The sequence below is a fragment of the Gallinula chloropus genome (assembly GCF_964237585.1).
Source record: "Gallinula chloropus genome assembly, chromosome: 7".
In the NCBI taxonomy this organism is placed as follows: domain Eukaryota; kingdom Metazoa; phylum Chordata; class Aves; order Gruiformes; family Rallidae; genus Gallinula; species Gallinula chloropus.
The window spans coordinates 234,053-257,803 of NC_140092.1; the positions used below are offsets into that span (position 1 = coordinate 234,053).

Consider the following 23,751-nt stretch of genomic DNA (forward strand, 5'->3'; position numbering starts at 1 on the left):
CAGCACTCTGATACCTATTTATGACATTTCCTTCTTTGCAATAGATTTTGAAGCAATCATGCACTGAGATTTTATACTTGGAGCCATCCAGTGTCTGTGTTGGAGGTAAGGTTTTATAATTTTAGAGTAATATTAAAAATTGTTGATTTCCATATTTCATCCAAAGAACCCCCCCCCCAGGTCTCTACAGTAACTAGCACCTCTATCCAAAAATACCCCAGGGACTTTAAGAGAGCTCGGACCAGTTGAGCTCTGCACTTGCCCTCATATTCAAAGCAGTGACACTTCTGTGGCACTCACATACCTGTGGTCACAGCATTAAGCTCAGGAAATCCTGACAACGTGTTCATATAAATTCACGGCAACATTTCTCATGCCCTGCCCCAAAGCTGTGGAGTATAAGCAATTAAGCATTTCTTAAGTGCCGTTTTTATGCATCAATTGGGAATGCATTTACTAAGTAGAAGGTGTGCACAGAATTGAAAGGGCTTGTTGTCTCTGGATTTTGCAATCCACGCAGTCTGAGACTGCAAAACCCCCACCTTTTGACATGTCTGTAAAACCACTGATGGTCTCAATGAAATCAGTGGCTGGGTAAGCAAACTGTTTTCACTCCTGCACAGCTCACAAATGGCGTGGCCCTTATGCAGCTTCCAGATAAACAGTAGTAAGGAGAAATGTTTCCTTCATTTGGCACTTGACCTGGGCCTAATCTGGGTTTGGGGAGTTGTGTCGTTATGAGACCCAGATTTGTCATTTATTAGTGTTCACTGAGAACCTATGTCTTGCTGTGGAACTGAGCCCTAGACCCGGTTGATAGTCAGAATCAACTTCCATTTTAATAGGGCTGCCTCCATGATAAAGATTAGTTCCCAAATCTTTATTTTTCCTACGGTGACCTAACTGAAGAACACAGTACCCAGGGGCCGCTTAGAGAGGAGTCCTGACTGAGTCTGAAGCATTACAACGTTGTGCTTCATTTATTGCAGGCTGTACTGAAATTCTCCTTGTCTAACTTACTGCAACACACTAAAGACTGGGGATTTTGTATTTTTGCTTTCCTCTCCAGAGGAGTTTCAAGTTGTTCTTAGAGGAAGTGGCTTAACCCTTGGTGGAAAAACCGATGGTATTACTTGCACCTATCATGTGAATGGAACTACAGTTCGTAAGTATTACAGTTTGAGATGATTTGCCTTTAAATTGCCTAATAAGTGATTCATTTTTGCTTCTCGTTACCTCATTTAACTCAAATTGAAAGAGGAAGGAAACAGCTGGCAGTATTTGGTCCCTGTATTGTGGCATGGTTCATCAGCTTACAGAACAGTAGAATAGTCTTGGTTGGAAGGAGACCTTCATATCATCAAGTCCAGCCATCACCCTAACCTGCCAACCACCACTAAACCATGTCCTTCAGCACTGCATCTACCTGGCTTTTAAATACCTCCAGGGATGGACACTCCACCACTTCCCTGGGCAGCCCATCCCAATGCCTGACAACCCTCTGGGAAGAAGATTTTCCTAACATCCAACCTAAACTTCCCCGGGCACAACTTGAGGCCATTTCCTCTTAACCTATCACCTGTTACTTGGGAGAAGAGGTCAGCTCCCACCTCTCTACAACCCCCCTTCAGGTAGTTGTAGAGAGTGAGTAGGTCTCCCCAATTTTCTTAATCAGTAAGTAACTGCTTAACACCTCTTGGAAACTTATAATACTCATTTCTAATAAATCTTCACCATTACATGAAGCATCACACACATTAATACCTAGCATTAAAAATATTTCCAATGCAGACAGAAATCTGATTCAGAAGAATTTTAGTGGCTGTAGGCTTGAAGAGGAAATTACTGATTTCACAGAGTCATAGAACAGGTGGGGTTGGAAGGGACCTTAAAGATCACGGAGTTTAAGCTTGGTGTCCCAAGCAGCGCTCTGATCCAGGAGTGTGTCTCACTGCAACCAGATCCCAAGCTGGACTCTAGCTTCCTCACCAAAGGAATTCTGTTTCAGACAGACTGACTGTGGCATCTTTTGCAGGCACTTTCCCCATAGATTTATGGGTTGGTTTTTGGGGGGGGGGGGGGTGTGTGTGTGCAAATGGGTAGGGTTGTTTTTTTAAAAAATATATTATTGGTATTTACTATGTCCAGATGTTGCAGTTCTTAGATACTCCTTTGTCAAACTACAAATGTCATTGAGAAAATTTGAGTGAAATGCTGCAGAAGTTAGAAAAGTTCTAAAAGAAATTGAGAGTTAGCACAGATCATTTTCTTCTTGCAACCTGATTAAGAATACTCATGGAGAAATTAATTTTCAGCAAAATATTCATGACTTGATCTTCTCTTGCTCAGTGTGTTAACTGCAGCAGGGCAGATAAAACCTCACGCCAGAACTTGGATTGGTCTCCTTTTGCTGCTCTGTTCCCTGCACTGGCACAAGGTAGATGGTGGTGGAAAAATTCCATTAATGGAAACCTCTGCCATTTTTTATATCCAGAAACGGCAGTGGACGGCTAGTATAAATACATCCAACTTCTGGCTTTAAGCAGTATCCCTTAGAAGCAAGTCAGACTGGAAAATGAACAGAAACGGACCTGTAGAAAAAGCCCAACTAATTTTTTCCTTACCTACTGTCTGATTTTTATATTAGCCTGTCTTAAATTCCTACCCAAGTGAACACGTGTTTCCAGTACATTTTCTTCCTTTCTCTGGATATTGTATATACTCGAATAAGCTGTCAGTCTCTCCTGCCTGTTAAATGTCTAAAATAATTCGCAAGAATAACAGCAGTTCTGGGTAAAGGCAGCCTGTGCAAATAAATTCTGCTTGTGTAAGTTTCCCTTCAGTTTCAGTAAGAAACATCACCTTTGTTTCCTGTATTAAACTGTAGCTTGCTCATTCACACTTGCTGCATAAATGAGCATCATTGAGCTACGATCTGGAAGGTGGCAACATTATTGCTGCAGTTACCTATTGATTATTGTGGTGTACCTTTCTTGCCAGGAGAGGTGGGGAAGTAAACTAGCTTAGTTCTGGGCGAATAAAATTAATCTCCTACTAGCTAGGGTAAATACTTGAGACACTGGGTGCATGTCCTGAAGACAATTAGAACTTAAATTCCAATTTAAGTGACTGGCTTGCAAGTCTTCAGGACCCTCATCTGCTCCTGACTTGTCCTTCACCATGAACAGTCACTTCTCCACACCCCATTCCGTCTGTTTGGGACACGGGAACCGCAGCACGTACCTTCTTACGTGGCTGTTCTGGGGCTTGCACCAACATGGTTACCTTCACGGCAGCATTCGCACCAGTCGCGACTGTCTGATGGAGCAGATTAATGTCCTGATGAAGAGAATGCCCTGCAGAACACAGGAGAGGAGGGGTTTAGTCATTCTCCATACAAACGCAGGCCGCCTCTGTCCTGCCGGCGGGTGCTGGTGTCACACTAAAGCTCGTGGCAGTGTGTAGCAGCGGTGTGAGCCGCAGACACTGAGTGAGCTTATGGCACGTGGTGCTGGCAGGTTGTGGTGAGGGTTAAATCCGGGGCTGCACCGTGCTGCTAAACGATAGCCCCCAGGAAGCTGGATTTTGGAGTGCATCATGCTGCAAGCAGGGGATGAATCCACCGTGGAGTGTCCAGAGGAGGTTGGCACGGGTGGGCGGAAGGCTGGAGCACAAGCTGTAGGGAAGGGCAGAAGAGTTCGATTCCTTAGATCTATGGGAAAGGGAGAATGGCCAAAGTGGCTGTTAAGCAGGAGCTGCTGCAGGGCTGAGCTTACCTAGAAAGCCTCTTAAGAGCGTAGATGAGTGCCACTCAGGAATGTCTGCAGCATGTTGCCTTCTTTAAGTAACCTTTCTAATTGATTTCAGGCTCTGGCTCGTCTGCTCGCGCAGTCTTCTGTAGCTGCATGGCATGTGTATGCCTGCTTTGCTGGGGTGGGAATAACTCCACGCAGAACAGGATGAAGCCCCCAATACCTGCTAGCATCTGACATGAGAATTTACAACTAGATCTCTGGGAGGCTTTTTTTTCTCTTTCTTTCTTCCTTGGCTTTAGGAAAGGGAGTGCTGAAGCACAGGAAGGGAGGGGAACGGCACAGTGATGTATTTATTATACACTGCAGTGTAAAAACACAATCTGCTGTATGGGGTCTTGCCAGAGGCCTGCTACAACACACCCAGCTGCTCATCCTCAGGGACAGACACCAGAGAATGTTTAGGGAGTAGTATGGGGGGAAATGGGGAAACATTACGTGATCCCTCCTCTGATACACAAGCTCATTCTCCACAACTCTCTGCTGGGCTCCAAGAGCTCTGGGCTCAGAGGAAACGTAAAAGAGAACAGTGGAGCTAGGATGGACAAAAAGGCAGGAAGAGTGCTTTAAGCAGTAGCAGGGGGAAAGAGATGGCCCTGAGAAAAGGAACATTGTTCCAGTAGTCTCCCAGCGGAGCCCTCACCGTTTGAGGGCATAAGGGAGGGTACTTGCGTGAGGATCTATGCTGGAGCTCCCCTTCCTGATAGCCAGGGCTCTGCTTTGGGACCAGGCTCAGAGCAAACTGTTACTGTGTCAGTTCTTCTGGTTTTAAAAGATGAGTTTGGCGTGTTTCTCTTTTGCATTTATAAAGAACCATTACCAAATGCTGGGAAGGAAACCTGCCAAATGTAGCTGTGGGATAGAAAAATAATCTATGAAACATACCATTAAGACAAAAACATATGGCAATGTGCTAATCCTTCTTCCCCACCTCACAACTAGCCCCAAATCTAGGCCAAGCAGTCAGTGCAGATTATAGCACATAAGAAAAGCTCATTTATGGTAACAGCTCCTCCTCCAGCTGCCCCTGAACTACTTGTACGTCTGCCTGTTCCCTAAACGCAGGACAGAGTCATCTCCAAGTTTATCTGGCAGATCACTTCTCTGCTCTCATCCCTAAATCAGGAAACAGCCCATGCTCACAGGAGCAGCTCCAGTACAGAAATTAAAAGCCCTGCCACAAGCAGGTTTGGGACGATGGCCCTGCACGCAGAGCAGAGTCTTACCCAGCTTACCAAATGCATGAAGTAAAACTGTTCCCTCCTTCCCTTTTCACAAAGGCAGGAGTGCTTTGCTGGACACTGTGCTCTGCAAGCTGGCGCTTTCCAAGTTTAAGAGATCTGCAAACAGATAAACTCAAAAACATGAGAAAGACTGGAGAAACAGGCACTCCAGTCAGCTGCTGAAACAGTCCTAGAGTGCAGTGCACCGGGTTGGAGCTAATTAAAAACAAATCTTCATCGTGCAAATATTAGGAAACGCCTAATAACGTTCCCAGTCTTTGCAAAAAAGGTCCCAAGTCTAGGAAATTATCTCTCTGGAAGAGCATGAGCTTACTTGAGTAAAGTAAGCAGTGTAACACAGGCTCACACTCGTGTTTAAAGCCAGCTTTGGGTTTGTATGTTCAAAGTACAGCTTTAAAAAAGCAGCAGCTTTATTCCCTGACTTGGACCTGCCTTGCTTCCAAGTCCCAGACATTACCAAACGTAACCAGTGTACTGTGAGAAAGAAAAGTATTTTTGGGGGTTTTTTTTGGTTTTAAATCAGTTGGAAGCAGCAGCGCTGAGGTACCGACAGACTGACTCCTGTCCTTACCTCTGCTGTCAGAGTGGTTCCACAGAATGTTTCAGTACAGTGATCGGCGCTTTATGTATAGAAATATAAATATATATGTATAAAAATATGTATTTTGTTATATATATATTAAATGTTCAGTTGTCAGCTTCACATTTAAGCAGCACAGTATGTTAAGCTCATGTGATTTGTTTTTCAGATGAAAAACCAAAAACAGTGGAATCTGATTTTTTGCTCTGTCCTGCACCAATCCTGTACCAAAGTGGACAGTAAGTACTTGAAACAAATGTCATCCTGTGTTTTGTTAGAGTCAGACCCCTTGTGCTGGCATTAATCACAAGGGGTTTGGGCTGGAGGCGATCTCTTGTTGGTTTTATGGGGGGTGGTTTGTTGTTGCTTTGCCCCCTCCCTCACCCCCCCTTGTGTTATTTCCCTGGTATATTTGCTAGCTTTGGAATGGACTTTAAATAGTCATCTGTGACCAAACCAATTTGGACAGTGCCTTAAAAATGAATATTCAACCAGTTTATTAAACACTGAAAAGGTCTGGCTTGTCATAAGTTTTATGCAGATTAGCTGTTTTAATAGGACATAATATGCTCTCTTCTGGATAATCTTTAGGCTCATTGTTAAATAGATTACATTATCACTGACACTTACAAGCTATTATTAAAATTATGTGTCAAGATGCATACCACTGCTCAACATGCAACGATACAGCGAGGCACCAATTTAACAGCGGCAGCAGTCTCCTAACAGCACTGTGGCTAAGCTGCAGTTCGAGCCTTATTCTAAGTGTCACTGGCCACGGCCATGCATTACTTCTAGCCCTTTGAGAACTAATCCTTCCCTCCTCCTCTCAGATTCACACACGCCCTGGGCTTTAAGATCACTTCAACTTCATTGTCTGGATTTGTGAAATACTAATCTGAAATAAGAAAACCACACGTCAGAGCTTGGCCTGTGGGAGGGAGAAGGCTTTCAGGCTGCTGACTTTCTGTTCTGCAAGTAGTTCTTCTCAGAGTTATTTGGGATGAGGCTGATACTAATCCAGCAGGAAGCACAGCAGTTCGTTACAGCTCCGCATTGTCATTTTTTCTGTGGCAAGTCTCAGCAGTTCAGTAACTAAGCACACTGCACAGACTGCCAGTGGTGGCTTTTCTGAGTGAAGCAACAATCCAGTGCCTCAGTTCTGCTGTAAGACCAACAGCACAACCCCAGATACGCATCTGTTCTGTGTGTTAAATGGCACCGGGAGGGGAAAGGCTGGGAAGTGGTAGAAGAAAGAAAACCCAAACATGCGACTGGAGTGCTTAACCCTGTTAGTAGTAGTGGGGTGAATCACTGCAGAGGAGCTGCGCCGCAGCCCCTGTGCAGCAGCCAAAGCTTCCCTCTGGGGAGCAAGTGCTGGTTCGTGGCACGGAAACCAAGCATACAAGAGAGTGCCACAGAGAGCAGAGGATGGGAGGAGTTTTTAAACGCTGTTAGGTTTCCTGGATGCTCAGATTGCCCTTTGCACAGCCGTGTGAAATGCTGAACGTGTTCTGCGTGCAGCAGGACTCCATCGCCCAACGTGCCTTCCTGCCATACGGTGCAGAGCATCCTTTCCAGTTGGGCTGCGTGTGGCTGCTTTGTCTACTGCCTGACCACACCGCTGCAGCAAAACGCTGTTTGGCTGATCAGCACCGTGCGCAGCCCAGACAGACAGCGTCAGAAGGACCCTGTGAATTGGCTGCATTAAGAACCCTTCCTGTCCATGCCAAGTATGTTGGTGGACTTACCTTACAGCAGAACAGCAGCAGCAAATTAGGCCCCCAGTATTAAGCACCCTGAAGACCTGAGGCTGTCAAGGCTTTTCCACACACTGTTAGTCCCAGAGTCTGTAAACAGCCCGTCCTGCCAAATTAACGTGAAATGCACAGGGTGTTTATGTAGGTTAAAGCACAGTGGAAGCTACTTGAACATGCTGCATTTTTTCCTCTTTCTGTGAAGAGCTTGTTTGGCCTGTGAAGCATTATTGAAACAGACAACTCACCATATTGTAATTGCAGTGCAGATCAAGAGCTTAATTACAGCACTTTTCTTCTCAGCAGTGTTTGTAGTGAACAATGCACATAAAGTTGTATGGGTTCACAGGAACGAGGTTTTTTCCCCAAAAGTCAGTATGTGAAATACACTTCCATAACCCAGTACTGGAGTAATTGCAGCTTTGGACCAGAGATAAACAGTTTTCTGTGCAGAAGACTGACAGCTATGAAAGATATGTACATACTTGAACTCTTGACTTTCCATTGGCACAGCTCAGACTAATGCTGGATAACTCCCAGTAATTCCTCATGTAGTGGAGCTAATATTAGTCGCTAATGTAGCAACAACCAGTCTGCTCTTTTTCTAGTGCTCTTTTCAGTGGAATTTAGAGCAACACAAGCAGGCAAAGTTAGTTCTGTGACTTCCAGAGCTGCAGCTTTGTTCTGGGTAAAAGGTAAAGACTCACTTAACAGGTTTCATAATGTTTCTGTAATTGGAGACACATTACACACTAACGAATTTGCAGTTTTCACATGCAGAACAATGAAAACCCACGTAGAATAAACAAAATGCCAAAGTACCAGAGATGTTGGGTTGGTAAACCCCTGGTCTCCTGGACTTAGGCCACTGTGTGTTTCTACTTTTTTCAAGCTGCTGGCTGTGTGTAGTTAAGAGCCTTCAAAATGCCAGCTGTAGATTGAAGCAAGCATTCTTTTCAAAACCTATTTTGTCACTGTACAGTGTAGCAGATGGATGTGGTATCCTTAGGTTATGTGACAGCATGACAGTGGTGCTTGTGCCACTTAAAAAAAAAAACCCTTCATGTTGTGCTGCTTCTTAGATGCAGAATTACGTATTCAGCTTACAAAAGCGCTTTAAGAGGTGCCTGATTAGCCAAGGGGTAAGAGTTACTGGGGATTTCTACACAAGCAACCTACACATCGCAACAAAATGTTGGAAAGTATCAAAATAATACAGAAAGGAAGAGTACCACATACACTCTGCAGGGTGAAAATGGAGGGACAAACCCAAATGGAATTGCTTCACTTGACATATTTAGGGATCACTTAGATCCCATAGGGCAAGCATAACACTGCAGCTAAGCTGGTTTACTAAAAAGGACTCAGATTCTACCCTATGAAGAATTAAAAGCCATGTACATCAAGTGTCTTTCAGAACATCTGAGAGTATCAGTTCCCCTTTTTGCTTAGGATTGGTCCTGCCACAGCTCAAGCCATTTCTTTGACCTCTCTGTCACTTCAGATGTTTCTGTAGTCATTGTACTTTGGAAAGAAAACAGAGCCCTTCCTCTCTGTGCAAGACCAGTACAGGAAAAAGTGGCATAATTTTATCAGTCTACCTTCTTACACTATACTTTTGCTTTTGTTCTCTTCATATTGCTTTAAGTTCTTTGAGCATGCAATCAGAAAAATACATCTTTAGGCTTGGCTTGATAAACAGATGGCTTCAGTTCCTCTCAGCCAGTAGTGAAATCCCCTCTGTTTTCAGTAGAAAGACCTCCACAGCAATACACATCTCTTATTTCTCAGGCATTTACAAGTTCCCTTATTTGATCAGTGAATGACAAGTTCAAACTAGTGCAGCTATTCAGTATTTCACTGAAATATTTGTAGGGAATATTTTCATGACTACTACTTAACTAACTCAGTTTGAGTTCTAGTTTTTCCTTATTACAGTAAGAGATCTGGATTTGCTGGTGCCTCCTGAAACAAATCGGATTTGATCTCATGCAGATACTCATCTAAGCAAACCAAGACAGTTTGGTCTAGGCTAAGTGGTGAATTATTCAAAATGAACCAACAGGCTGAAAAGTTATCATTGTTCTTAAAATAGTTCAGGAGACCCCAGAAGTTCATTTTTTAATGCAGCTGCAGTGTTGCTGGCCAGCATCCACCTTTATGCAGCCTGCACTTGAATTCATACAATGTTTGCTCCCAGAGTAGCTCAGAACAAAGCGAGCATTTACCCCTCAGCCCACCAGGACGCACAAGCGCCTCGGAACTGGAGGCACATTGACTGGGCCTGTGTGAACACATGTACAAGGTGTGGTTACACTGACAGGACAGGTGTTGGTTTGAGGGGAAGGCTGCTTTCATCAGGGCATCACACGGTTGCCATCTCTCAGTCCAGTGGCTTTTTGGCACCCGTGCAGCAAGCAGCGCTTTACCCTCCTGAGGGGAGCCCTAGGACAGAAGCCTAAGTAATAGCAAAGCCAAAAAGGACAAATTCAAACATACATCTGAGCAAGTTTTCACTTGCACTCACAGTTACCCTGAATTCACGATCTGATTGCCTGCAGAACTGTTACAGTCCACACTACTGTCTTAATGACCTTATTTGCCCTCTATTCAAACCATGTTGGCTTCCGCTTGTATACATCCCTTCCTACATCCTGTCCAACATGAACAGCTGGTGGCACTTAAAGAGCAAAGATTAAATAGGAATTATTTTTTGTGCAGTAAGAAGGAAAATGACTACATTTGTATTCCCAAATTGAGTTGCCTCCAGTTCCAACGTAGCTGACTTGCATTCAGTCCCTGGTGTGCAGTTCACTTGAAACAAAGCACACAGCAAGCATGGGACGATCTGTTAGCCTTTATCAGATTCTGACTTTATTTATGTACTGCAAGTAGTAAGAGCTCTTGGCAATGGTACAAGTTCACAAGTTTAATAGTAACTTCAAATGTACTTCCTATCCAGGCATTCCAATAAGGAGTTACTGCAGGAAAAATTAACCTTCTTGAGCAAGTCTTGTAAGAGTCTGAACATAGCTGGGGAACCAATCTCTCACTCTTGCCACTGTAAGAAAAACCTTTTTCCCTAGAAAGAAAACACAGTGGGAAAAGATCTCCAGGACTAAGCACATGGCTTTATGTTTCTGAGCTGCAAACATTACCTTGAGACATCCTTTTATTTGGCTTTTAACCAGTTTACTCACAGGAGGAGCCTGTCTCATTCAAGTCTCCACGATTCCTGTTGAGAACAGTTGCTTTGCCTGCTCGGCACTCATTGTGAAGAGGGTGGCAGCTCAGACACTGAGGGCACCATGTGCTTCCTGCACTGGCACTTCTGAAGCTTTAATTTTTTGTTTCTGCTTTATCATTGATTTCCTTTTGATCTGTTACAACTCAGATATTATCCCTTAGCCCTTTGGAATAAGGATATAAGGAAGAAAGTAGTAACAGCCTCCTTATTTTATGTAGCACTTTCAACCCGTAAACAACCTATTTCAGGAACTGGCTTAACCACCTATTGCATCCAAGTGTTTTCCTCTTAAGCTTCTCACCTTCTCCACACAGGCAAATAAACTCTTTTTTGGGGAGCCTGTCTCACTGCTGGAGGTTTGATTGCTTTTTCCACAGCAGGAAGCAGGCCCTGTAATACTTAATAATGCTACCTGGCTGCTTGTGTTTGACAACTCACACTACCTGCCCTCTGCTCTTGCTCGAGCTAGTGCTAGAACATACTCCTTTTTACACTGCTTTCTGTAGCCTCTGATGGCCTGATGTAGGCAAGCGTTTCTCTCTTCAGCTAAAACTTTGGTACCATAAGCTTAATCTCTGAAGTACAGATTTAGGGCAGAATTCTCTGCTCTGCTTTTGTGCTGTGCATTATGTACAAGGCTGAGGACAGTGGGAATTAACCACCCGCTTCGAAGTAGAAGTGTCTCTCTCAGCATCGCTCAAGAGGGGCTTAAGGAATGCCACAGTTGTGTCTTCTGAAGAGCCTGTAGCAGACTTGTGAGTCTGGTGCATTTCTGCCTACAGGTTTCTGACAAACTGTTCTAAGTGGAACAGTATTGTAGGAGTATCTACAACTCACTGCAGCTTACAGGAGACACCAGGAGGTTCCTGCTCACTGTTTTAGGGGCCTTGCACATTCTCTGTGGCAGATACAGGCAACAACTAAAATGAGCTGAAGGCCCAGCATTCATGCCAGAGCTGTCATGGGCACTCTCGCCCTGAGTTCCTGCCTTCTTGGGAAACAATCCCTTGATATCAAGAGGAAGCACAAAGGCACTTTGAGTCTTGCTCTGTGGTTTCTCATTTTCATTAATACCAGCACCAGGATTAAGAGGAAGAGCACAGACACAGGAAAGCCTCATTGCAGGCCCCATCCTGCCAGTTACCTCATTGGAGAGCAGCTGAAATGTGTTCTACAAAGGCTGTCATGGCAGGTGTCTAACAAAGCCTCCTAACTACTCCCCCCTGCCCTGACTAGACCAAAGAGAGAGCATATTCTGCCTTTACTCCATCAGCTGCTTCCTGTGATGTGACCTGGGAGCCAGAAACTCAAGACATGACTTTTGAATCTCTTGGGAGGCACGAGCCCGCTGCGTTAGCCAGCAGTGTTCCAGAGCACTGTGGCAGTGCCTGCACCCTCAGGGACACATACCACGTATGCAGGAGCAGCAAGGCCATCCTTTTTCCAGCTTGACTTTACTAAGGAAAAAAGTAAGACAAACACAAAAACTCTTTCCACTGTTAATTCCCTTTTCTTCCTCAACACCTGTAGGTCCTTATCCCAGCCTCCCTGCTTGCTGGAACACGTTGCTGGTATAGCTGTTGGTGTCGAGGCACACGGTTAAGGCCACTGCTTGGAGCACTGCAGCTTCCATTGGTGCCCTGTGATCAGATTTCCTAAATCTGTGCTGCACTGCAGGCCCTTTATAGGAGATTTACTTTCCCCCTCTTGTTTCCTGTGGTCAGTGGTGGTTCTAAATAAGTAAAAGCAGTGTTAAAGAAGCGAGTCTTTTTTAAGGCAACTTGTGTTTAATATGTTTGACTAATTAACTTCTGGCTAATAATTCTAACCCATTAAGTAGCTAGTTAGTGCATGTTTCAAGCAAACACATCTGGTCCTGCAACGAGCACAGGTTCTGCCTGCATGTGGGTGACAGATGTGATGGTAGTTTCCCCAGTGCTCTCTTTTAAATAATTAACAGCACACTGGTGAAGTAGCCTTGGACAGGCTGTCTCAGAGCCAGCTGTACAGTCAGCAGACACAGCTCTGAGACACACACCCCATCTCAGCCTGCTCCAGCGATTGCCTTCCCTCTTCTTTGGTGTTTCAAGAGCTACATGGGGCTCCACAAAACACCCTTTTCAGTAACTTTGGGCTCTTGGCTTCTGGTCTGAAAGGCAGCAGGTGAAGAAGAGATAATGTGCCAGGCCACCCAAGGGACACAGTTTGGAACTGACAAGCCTTGCAGATTGATCTCTTAGTTAAACAAAGGGCATTTGAAACAGTCCTGCCCTGCTGTTTCAGTACTCGGAGTTGCTGGGTTAGGTTTGCAAACAGCCTTCCTTTGGTAGCTTGTTTCTTTACATGGTCAGTAGCTTCCTCAGCTGGAACAGCTGGTAATTCTTACCAACCTCTGAAGAGAGAAAGTCTAATCTCTGTTACATGCACAAGGAATCATGCCTTCCAACTCAGCTGTCATTTGCTTTTTCCGGTTTTGGCTTTTTATGGGGGGGTTGTATAATTCATTTTCCCCCCAGATGGAAGGAGAAACTGGGTCAGTAATTGAATAAACAGCAGGATATTTTGCAAGAGGCTTATTTGCACAAAAATTACTTGTAAAAACAAGACCTGAAGTCTTGCTTACCAAAGGGCAAGGTAAGATTTATTTCTGCTTCTGAGGGTCCATGAACCCTGATCGTTCTGTGCCTATACCATAATGGTTAACATGCAGCTGTCATTAGTTGTAGTGATACAGGCTCAGTCTGTGACCTTTGTTTTGTAAGGCATCAACAATAGCACAGCTGCCCCTGCATAGTTGAGATCTCAAACCTGCAATTTGGCAAGGGGAACAGAACAAATTGGATAAATATACATAAACACATTGTGAAGGAAGGGAAAACAGAACAGAATGAACCAGAGCGTCATCCTACAACTTGTTTGATAGGGATGATTTAAGTAGGCATATGGTATAGTTAAATGTGCTTTCAAAAACATTGGCCCGATTCGTCGAGCAAATATGAAATAAATATCTAAATAGAAAGAGAGCTGATACAGTACCACTAGTTCTCTCAGAGGAGGCATATGAACGCCCTGGGAAGTGTGTGCGGGTGGGGGCTGGGCGTGAACGATAAGCAGATTTACATTCCCACACAAAAAGTGTCATTAACTTATTGTTAAGATTACACAGTTGTACTTGCAACACTGTGAGCATCAGAAAAACAAGCAGGCACTAAACTAACATTTAGCCCTAACCCAGCACCAGTTTCCACCTCTTACTGGCTCAGCATTGGCCTGGCAGACAGCTGCAGCCGCTGTGGTACCTCCCCATCCCCAGCACACGTGTTTAAGGACCAGAGATCTCTGCTGTGCTCATCAACACCACAGTATTTAGTAACTCAGTAACAATTGTAAGTTAAAATTAGCCTTTGTCTTTCTGCGTTCCTTCTACCAGATGGAAAGACAATACCAAGTAGACAAGCTAAAAAACGCTGAGCATGTCATTACAAACTGAGCCTAAACCCCTCTTCAAGGGATGCTTTTCTCAGGTCACACCAGGCGCATCTCCCACGAGGTGTATGCAGACACCCAATACACAGAGCCACAGGTTTCCAGAGCATGCAGATAAACATACCACGCAACCTGTTTGTCCAGACAGGTCCATAGCTTGGCCAGGTTCCTTGTAGAGCACGTGAATTGAGTTTTCTTGTAACTTGCAAGCAAGGAGCTGAAAACCAGGTGAAGGAGATAATGGCTGCTGCTGCTCTCTGTGTCTGGAATTACTATTCTTTCTTACTTTTTTCCTTTGCTGATTAAGATAAAGGTTTGGAAAATGTGTTGCAAGCACAGAGAGTTAGTACCAAAGGAGGGAAGTAGTGTGCAAGCTGTGGATTTGACTTGTGTATCTCTCAGTCATTTGAGAAAGAAATAATCTTTCACAGGCTTTGTTGAGCATTTTCTGTTCCCAGTTAATGAGTTACATTCTTTTTGAGGTGGCATTAACTAAATAGACTCCCCACAACGTTTGTGACAATTAAACTAAGCGATCAGTTTCACCAGAGAACTAAACTACTCATTAGTCTAAGGGGCAACGAGCATGATGAGTTCTTAGTCCCTGGAAAGTCAGGCAGTTTGGAGAAGTGTTGAAGCATGGGCTTAAGGACCCATTTAAAAAGCCTTGTCCTTAGCCTGTAAAACCACATTGTGACTACATGCTGCTTGAACACCACCTTGTCCACAGAAAAGGGGAGCAATTAAAATTAGGATTCAGTGGGATTTCTCAACTTGAGAGGTTACCTATTGACAAAGACACTTTGCACCCCAGGTAAGACCACTCAGTACTACAGAAAGGCAAAAGCACAACAAGTCCACACCAGTAGTTACCTCTCCAACGTGCTGACAGAGGAACAGTGGCAGTCTGCTGTGGCAAAAGGAGGGATCAGCCATCCAAACACTGCACTTCCTAAAGCCTTTCCATCACCCCGGGGCACAGCAGCTGAGCAGCTCTCTAACACAACATCCAAAATAGCCCCAACCCAACAAAAAGGAAGTGAGAAGTGCTTACCCCCTTTTAACCTCCTGCTGCCCTGTCAGCTGCAGCAGTGCCTCCTGCTCGCTGGCCGGTGGGACACTATCTCCAAGGCCGACTCTTTTCACCTGTGTTTGCCTGCAGAGCCTCTGTGCTGGGGTGACTGGAGAGCTTCATCACGCTGCACTCATGGCTGATGAGGCCCCCTGACTTGGCATTAACATCATCCTCCAGTGCAGGCAGCTGCTCCTCCCAGGTAACACTGGCTGAGGAGAGTTGATGAGCTGATGTAAATCAGGTTGTCTCCCACCTGGACCCATTCTGTTTTCTGCAAAGTCTCACCTGAACTTAGTTTTTATTTTCAGCCCCAGCATTTAAGCATTTTTTTTCTTTTCCCCTTTGCAAGCATTTTGTTCCAACAACAACAAAACCCAACACCTCCCCCCCACTCCCTCTCCCCCCCACTCCCTCTCCCCCCTCCCCAAAGTATAGTTACCAGTTGCTGGTTACTTGCAGGGTACAACTTCTCCCCTCCAAAACTGCTACAGAAATAAACTCAGGTAGTGGGAAACCACAAACACTGCTGGATTACCCTTAATGTCTGTTATAAATATTAACTTCTGAAAATATTTTAGAAATACATTTACATTGACACAATTGGATTATAATGGGAACTATTCACAGATGGAAACATCCTCAATGAATTGTATAGGCTAACTGGCTCCTAAGACATATGGATCTGATGTTAAGATCAGTAGTAATTTCTGATGCAGTCCTTCACGTTCCTCAATAGGGCACACAGTGTTCCCAGAGCATTAAGAAAGAGTGCATGAGCAGAACTAAGTGCTTAATATTATGCAGTGGACATAGTATCCTGAGCTGAATTAATAGACTAATTTAACATAATAATGACATTTCATACCCTGTTACTGCACGTTCCCATGATTCCATGAGATCAGAGCTAATTCACTGCTGGCTTCCCATTCTTTCAGATTCACTAGCACTTCTCAGCAGCAATACTTGGGTAAAGCCAAACCCAAACAGACAGTGCGTTGGACACTCCTGGGAAAGGTGGATAGTTGTGGGGTAACAAGAAGGGATCCTTTAATTCATGTCAGTGCTGAGCTACACCAAGAAGGGTGGAGTGGGGGAAGACTTTGTACTAATTATTTACCAACCCCCAAACCATTATTTGTATAGAGCTTAGATTGTGCTGCCCTTGGGAAAATACTCCTTTTTATGCCTGTGTGGTGGGAGGAAAACAACTCTGACCATTTATTGGAAGTGCAGAGTATTAATTGTCCCCAGAACAATTCCCATCAGCTGGAGTAAAGCGTTTCCTGTGCTTCCCAGGCAGAGATGCTGCTTGGCACAGTGAAACTGCACTGAGCATTTGGCAGGCGGGGTTTGTAACCCTGCTCCTAGGGAACTTGCTGTGTCTGTGCAGCTGAGGCTTTTATTTAGGAAAAGCAACAAACCTGGAAGCATGGACTTGAAATCCCTTCCTCAGTGGCTCGGTGTTGCCTCATCCACCTGCAAGGACGTGTCCCTAGAAGCAGTCAGAGCTGTGGTCCAGGAGTGTCTGTTGACCCAGAACAGGGGAAAGGATGCTCTGTGCTTTGGCTGGTCCCCAGCAGATGATGGCCAATGATTTCAAACCCAAGTTGGTCAAAATGAAGTATGGTCATGGTGGCGCCCCTTTGTGCTGCCAGGCGGGTGCACAAGAGATGGCAGATTCCATAGGGCTAAAGCAACAGGCATGCAGAAAGGGACATTTAAAATCAGTTATTCCACCAAACCCTTCTCCTGCCATGGTTACCAATTTCCCAGTGTGTGGAACATACATATATATATGTTGTGTACACATATATATCTATGTGCTCTGGGCATATATTTGTGCATGCAAGCACACACAGAGATGCAGATATATGTATAGATCTATTTAGTACACATACACACACACACTGACTTACCAATATTAACTGTATAATGAAGCTATATATTAACCCACGGCGGTGGGTTTGTTTAAGGAAAAGCATCCTTCTAAATACACACGTAGATCTATTTATTCCCTTCCTACTTTGTACAGCATTTCAGCTATTTTAATGCTAGCACTTGATTCTAAAATACCTTTGTCACCATAATTTTAATAACTTTTTGAGCAGTTGCCAGTTTAATTTTCAGTGCGTGAAAATTGGAGGTAAATTATTTATTACTTCCAGCAAATGTCTTTCACAATTTTATTTAATTTTTTTTTCATCTTTTTTAATGGGTCATAAAATGGCAGTCTTTTATTGGATACTCATAAAGTAAGGAGCAAATGAATACTTTGCAAATAGGTTACTGTGGATTGAAATGTCAGCTGTATTTCATAGGGTATGAAATTCTTTAGACCGGAGCTGTAGTGACATATGGCAGCAGGCCACGCTCCTCTTCTCTAACAATGAAACGGCAGTGGACACAAAGGAGAGAAAGAATCGTAATTGTTGGCTCTTCTCAAGTTACATTTTGTTGGTTAATTGTTTAGTAGAATGGCCAGTGGGCCAGGACTGATGCAGTTTAAAGTTGGGAAAGTCCTGTGGTTTGCTCTGGTCACAAAGAACATTTTAAAAAAGCTTTCTCCAGTTTTCCAGGATTGATTCCTGTCCAAAAAGGGATACTCCACAGATGAAACATAGGAAAATCCCTTCCGCGCTGAGCAGGGGCTCTGAACTGTAAACAGACCCCGCAGTTTTTCCTATTACAAATAAACAGCTTTAGACGTACAGACCTGGAAGACTGCACGTTAGCCATGTGGTATGTAAAAAGCAATAGAGTCTGTGAGTGTCTGCACAGCATGTTAATTACGCATGCTTATTAGCTCCAGTTTGCCATGGCTCTGATTCCCCTTTACTCAAGTGCTGTGTCAGAAGCCATCAGGAGACAGGAATGAGCATCCTGGCTAAAAGCCATCAGAAGATGCTGGACTTGGGCACTGCTACATTGTTGAAGAACAGTGTGAAGGGCTACACTTGCCTTTCCCTGGAGGCTTGTTCCTGCAGCCATGTCCTCCATGCTGAACGTAGAGAAACTGCTGGACTCGCTGTGTTTGTGGGTGTAACTGCAAGAAGGCCTGGGTATTTGTGTGGGCCTTGACACTTGGAACTCTGGGTCGTTACCGCAGGGTCTGCTTCCCCTTCCCGTGTGCGAGATGTGAAATCCACACTGTGAGCCACCCGAATGTGTCACTCAGCAGTGAGGGTTTCGCTGGGCTTTGGAGGATGTCTTCCTGGGTTGCTACAGCAACATCAACATTTATGCTTACTGATTCTTTGTGGTTTTCACTGAGGGTTGACCTGAGGAGATGCTCTGTCTGCAGCAGCTTTCGAGAGCTCAGCACTGGGTTTTGCTCTGTGCTAGTATGAAATTAGTCTAACCTTTCCTTGCAAAAGGAGGGCTGTATCAAAGGGTCTGTTTTCCTTTAGGGACAGTCTGCCCTCACAGGCAGCTCTGCTGTTCACCTGTGACCAGATTCACAGTGCATCGAGTGCAGCAATGGATCAGACACGGGCCTCAGGCCTGCACGGTCTTTGTTTCGGTGCTAGGTGGGACACCTCCTCTTCTCGCTCTTTCTCAGCAGAAAGGGAGGCAATTTTCTGTGAGTCTTCAGAAAACAATTAAGATCCTATGGGTGCAGTCATGTAAATCACATAGATAATTGCTAGGAGATCTGGCCAAACAGCCTGATAAAACCAGGCCTTCAGTGCCTGTGGAGGCATTTTTGAGGCATTCCTGACAGCCTGCACCAGGGACACTGCAGGTACGGTCAGATGGCCAGCAGACCGAAGTGTGTGCTGCTCCTCCCCTCAGGACCTAAGCCTGTCACGAAAAGTCTCTGCAGACTCATAACCCTCTAAATTGTGTTCTCTGGTCTGTAGAAACAAGGATCAGCAGAGGCCTGAAGGTGCAGACATATCACCTGGTAACACAGGCTGGCACAGCTCTGAGCTGGTTTGAGCATCTCCGAAGGACCCCGACCTCCAGGGAGCCAGTGAGCCTTGGATGGGCTCTGTCGGTAACACGTGTTACCAATGCCCGTCCTGGGGCCTGGGCACTGGTGAGCACTGCACCCAGACGTTGCTGGGCACAAGGGTTGGGTCCCTACACCTCACTGACAGCAGAGTTCATTCCTGGAGCATGACAGGAGCTCTCTAGCTTCTAAAAATACGGGTAAGCTCCCCATTTTTGTAACTGTCCCTAACAGCTGGCCTTCAGTAACTGGCCTGAGCAGACTTTGTGGAACGCTTCTGTTCTTGTTAATGGTGAGTTTTTGCCTGGCTGCTTCTGCTGGAGTGAGATTTCTGTGCCCCTTCCAAGGATGTCTTTCCACCAGCTCACACACTCCAGCAGGAATTGCTTATTTGTCACTTCCTGGGTGCCGAGTGTGACCCCAACCCCAAGCTAAGCAAAATGCGCTGAAGTTGGGTCCTGGTGACCCTGCCTGCTCAGCACAGCCCCTCTCTGGGACTCGGGCATGTTGCCTAAGAGAACAGATTGCAGGCATCTCTGCTTGCTGTTTTTCCCCTAAATCGCTGGTAAAATACTTGGATAAGTGCATGGAGCTGGAACGCAGCTCTTGGAGCTGCAGAGCACATCTGTCTAGTGAACATCTTTTTGGTGAGGCTGGAATTCACAGTTGCCTTTTCTAGTGGAAGACAGTAGTAACAATACTGTTTGTCAGTTCTTTGGGTAATCCCTGTTTAAGAGGAGCTGGTCAGTGGAGGTAAAGAGAGGCCAGCTCTATGGCAAGGTGTATGCACGGGCGTCAGTCCTCTCAGCTCTTGTAGAAAGCTTTTCAGTCTCATGGGTTCCAAGTAACTTTCAAGATGCACAAGATAGCTGGGCAACAGTCCTTTTCTTTAGTATGGGTTAAGATGCTCTTCTGAAGGCTTTATCCACGTCTTTCACGTTCCTGTTTTGCTCAGTTTGCTAGCAAAGGCAGTCTTAAAAAATTGCATCACTTTTTAACAGCTAAATGAGACAAACTTTGTGCCTTTCAGCCAGGACTTACCAAGCTCATAGCGGCAAATTGTGTTTGCCACACCCCCGGCATCGCGGCCGTGAAGGGGCTGTTGTGGGGGGGCTGCTCGGGCAGCCCCAGCATAGCAGGTGTGTGCGGTGCTCGGAGCTGCCGCCGTGGCTCCGTGTTATCACTGGGGGTGGGAGGCGGGGGGGTGTGTGTGTGTCTGTCCCCCCACCCCTCTGGGCGCGGTGTGGGGTCTGCCCTTGCCCAGTGCGCGGGGTCTGCCCGCCCTCCCTGGGGAGGGATGAGGGATGCAGCAGCCCCGCTGATTCACTGATTCCAGGAACAATTAGAAGTGAATTGGCGTTATTCTTTCTGCTGGATCAATTATTCATAACACGGATCATTTAAAAATGAGTTTAGCAGGAGCAGCTTCCTTGATTTTTAGTGAAAGAGAAAAAGGAATTAGCCAAATGAGTTAAAACAGCTCTGAGCTCCACACTGACTGAAGCGCTTGTGCCAGAATAGGAGCTCATGACATAGAAGAACGGTTTAAATGATTAATCACTTTAGTTCAGGGATATCTATATTCTTATTTAATTACGTCTATGCATAATATAAACTGTCTGAATCCTGGGAATCCAAGCCAGAGAAGCTGAAGAGTCTTCTTATGTTTAACATTCACCATGTGTTGTTTTCTTCTAGGGTTAATTTGTAGAATGTAAACCGCACACTATGTGTATGCAGTGTTTACGTGCTATTTATAGAAAGTCTTGACCATTTATAATTATCCGACATTTTTATCCATAATGTCTGCGTATGACTAAAGAGATGCTTATGGAGCAGACAAAACAATGTTGTTTTTACAGCTGAACTTTGGTTTATTTTATGTAAAACTTTTTGGTGCATTTTATGCTGCATGGCCTAGAGAAGGGATGATCTCTGCCTGAGACAGCTCTCTGGTGGGGAGAGTGAAACGATCTCCAGGCCGTCATCAGCGTGGTACCTGCCAGACACTGTGGTGTTCATTTTAGGCAGTGTGAAGAGAGGGAAAGAAAGCTCAGTCTGAAGTGACCAGAAAGAGGGTTCTGCAAGCCACAAGGTCCAACCCTAGCAGCTGCTCAGTATCTCAATCACTTAGAAGTCATCAGAGGTTTCTAGAAACAAAGTTCTCACATCAGTTTTGTCACTTCGAGGTCTAGTGCAGGAGGCCCAGGCTCCTGTTTCCTTCTCTTGGAACTCTTCACTTTTAACAGAGCCTGTGTGTGTGTGTGAGTGCCTCTGGAGCAGGTCTGTGCTTTTATCGACTGTCTTGTGCCTGATGTATTTTTTTTTCCTCTCTCTCTTTCCAGAACTCTGGAAGTTTTGGTGAGTCTGAATGAAGGGCAGTCTTTCATGTCCAGCTCACTAACAATCACCGCTTCAGAGTGTGTAAGTAAATGGCTGACATCATTCAGTGCACAGCCCCACAGTCCAGTTTCTTTTGGGTTTAGCCCTGCATAATCTCTCAGTGTGGAGAACCTCAATGCATGGCAGGGTGCCCCAGATGTTCAGAATGTGCAAATCCACCCAAATAAAAAAAAATACATGTGCAGATACGAACAGAACATAGATAATCTAGTGATACATGATTTCTTAATACGTTGGTGTGTATATGTACGTTCTAAGTTGCTGTCTCTCTGTTTTGAGACACACTCAGAATCTGATTTACAACACCACTATTTGCAACAAAGAGTTTTCAGCTGGTTTAACTCCCCAGTGAAGTGTGTACAGAAGGTTTTTCCTGCAGTTATACAAACTAGTTCCCTTAATTCTTGCTATTAAGGTGGCAAACTATAGCTGTACATACCTTCCCAATAACACATGAAAGGCATCTCTTAACGTGCCAGGCTTGGAGATTTACCTTTGCTTTCTGACACAGGCTCTCTTATAAGGGTTTCTCCTTCCATTGGTGCTCCATCTCTTTCACTAGCTGCTTCAGGGGCTCCTGACTTAGACCAGATGCAGAACTCCACATAGAGATCAAGTCACTGGGAGATCCTCTCCCAGGCAACCTCAGCCAGCACTGCCCTGAGATCAAGCAGTGTCTCTGTTCCCTGTCTGTTTGGGGCTTATATTTCTCTCCAATTTGTGAAGTGTTCTTTGCTAAATACATGACAAGAAATGCCTTAGCACAGTGCTGCTGTGACCTTACAAGTATCAGGAAGCTTCCATGCCATCAGAGACTTGCTGATGAACACACTGATGTCCTGAGAGCCAGGTCCCATCCCAGCTCCCCTGAGCAGCACTGGTGGGAGCAGGCTGAACCGAGCAGAACGTGAGGACTCTGTCCTGCCTATGCAAGGTGGTTATAACCCTGTGTAACTTTGGTGCCTGAGGAAGGTGTGCATGATCTCAGCTCTGTTCATGAGGGAAGATGGTCTTTCTCAAAGCACAGGCTGGAGGAGTACCTCAGCAGAGCCTAGTTACAGCTAAGACAGTGCAAACATCCTGCTATGATTTTATCATAGGCTTAGAAAAGAGATACAAACAGCTTCCAGGATAACCCACATACTTAGGGTTCTTCTAACTTCATATCTAACACTTGTAATCTCACATTTCTGCTCTGCACTAATTTGTTCTGTCTTTCATATTACATAGTCAGTATAGTTAAAATTTGTGCAGTTAGACACAAGACTGCTCTGTAGGCATGGAGCTTTGGGAAACATGCTGCGCACGGATACTGTGTTGCTTTAAATTTGCCTCATTTAAAGTGTGAATTTAGTGCAGCTTTCCTGTCAGGCTTAGAAGCATGCAGAACAGTACCTTCTGCTCATCAGTGTGCATTTTTCCAATGGTATTTTTACCACTCATAGGTAATTAACCTAAAAGAAAATAAAAGAATGAAGTACTTGGGTAACCACAGAAATCAGAAGAATCTCAGTTCAGCCCTTCAGTTTTGGGAAGAAAGCCTGAATGAACTGGGGGAACACACACTGCCTAAATCAAGTTACTCTGTTTAAGGGTCTCTCTATCATTCAGAAGCATTTCCACCTTATACCAAGGCATGCTGAAGCAGCCTCTCAGCATGGTAATGTAAGGAGAGTACAGTCATGGCAGGATGCTGGAGACTAACAGATACTTTTCTTATTATCTCAGTCCTTTTGGAGAAAGCAGCACATATTAAGTCTGTCCCTGTGCCCCCTTAAAAACTGCTATGATTGCAGAGGGGTAAAAACAAAGCACTGATGCAAAGCAGATCATACCAAATTGCTGTGTACGGCTGTCTCCCCTCTGCTGTACTCTCAATAGCGCTTCTCTGTAGTCAGAAGTTTTCCCTAACAGGAAACAGAATGAGTACAGATGTGCACTGACAAGAAAAACTGTCATACTTCTGATCATCCTGCCTTTTTTCTGGGTTTTTTTTCCCCTTTCATACACATTGCAGCAAAGACAGCTCCATACAAGAACTGTGGTTTCCATAGTAGCAGATGGGCAACTGCAAGAAGTGGGTCACTGCTAGAATTGTTCCACTAATTCTGATAGCTGAGCAGCTGATGGCTAGTTGGTGTATGGAAGTTACAATCTACAGCCTTCCCCACGCACACTGCTGCACTGAAAACAAA

At 44.9% G+C, this 23,751-nt stretch overlaps 1 protein-coding gene across 1 annotated transcript in view; it reads left to right on the top strand.

Annotated features, from left to right (window-relative positions):
• ANTXR2 (ANTXR cell adhesion molecule 2) overlaps positions 1 to 23,751 on the top strand; it is a gene marked incomplete at its 5' end in the record, with an annotated part of 101,384 nt that overhangs the window by 28,490 nt on the left and 49,143 nt on the right. Inside the window, 4 exons of the mRNA XM_084266939.1 lie at positions 45 to 105; positions 1,070 to 1,165; positions 5,806 to 5,875; positions 21,499 to 21,577. Coding sequence (XP_084123065.1) covers positions 45 to 105; positions 1,070 to 1,165; positions 5,806 to 5,875; positions 21,499 to 21,577 — 306 coding nt within the window. The remainder of the gene's footprint in view (positions 1 to 44; positions 106 to 1,069; positions 1,166 to 5,805; positions 5,876 to 21,498; positions 21,578 to 23,751) is intronic.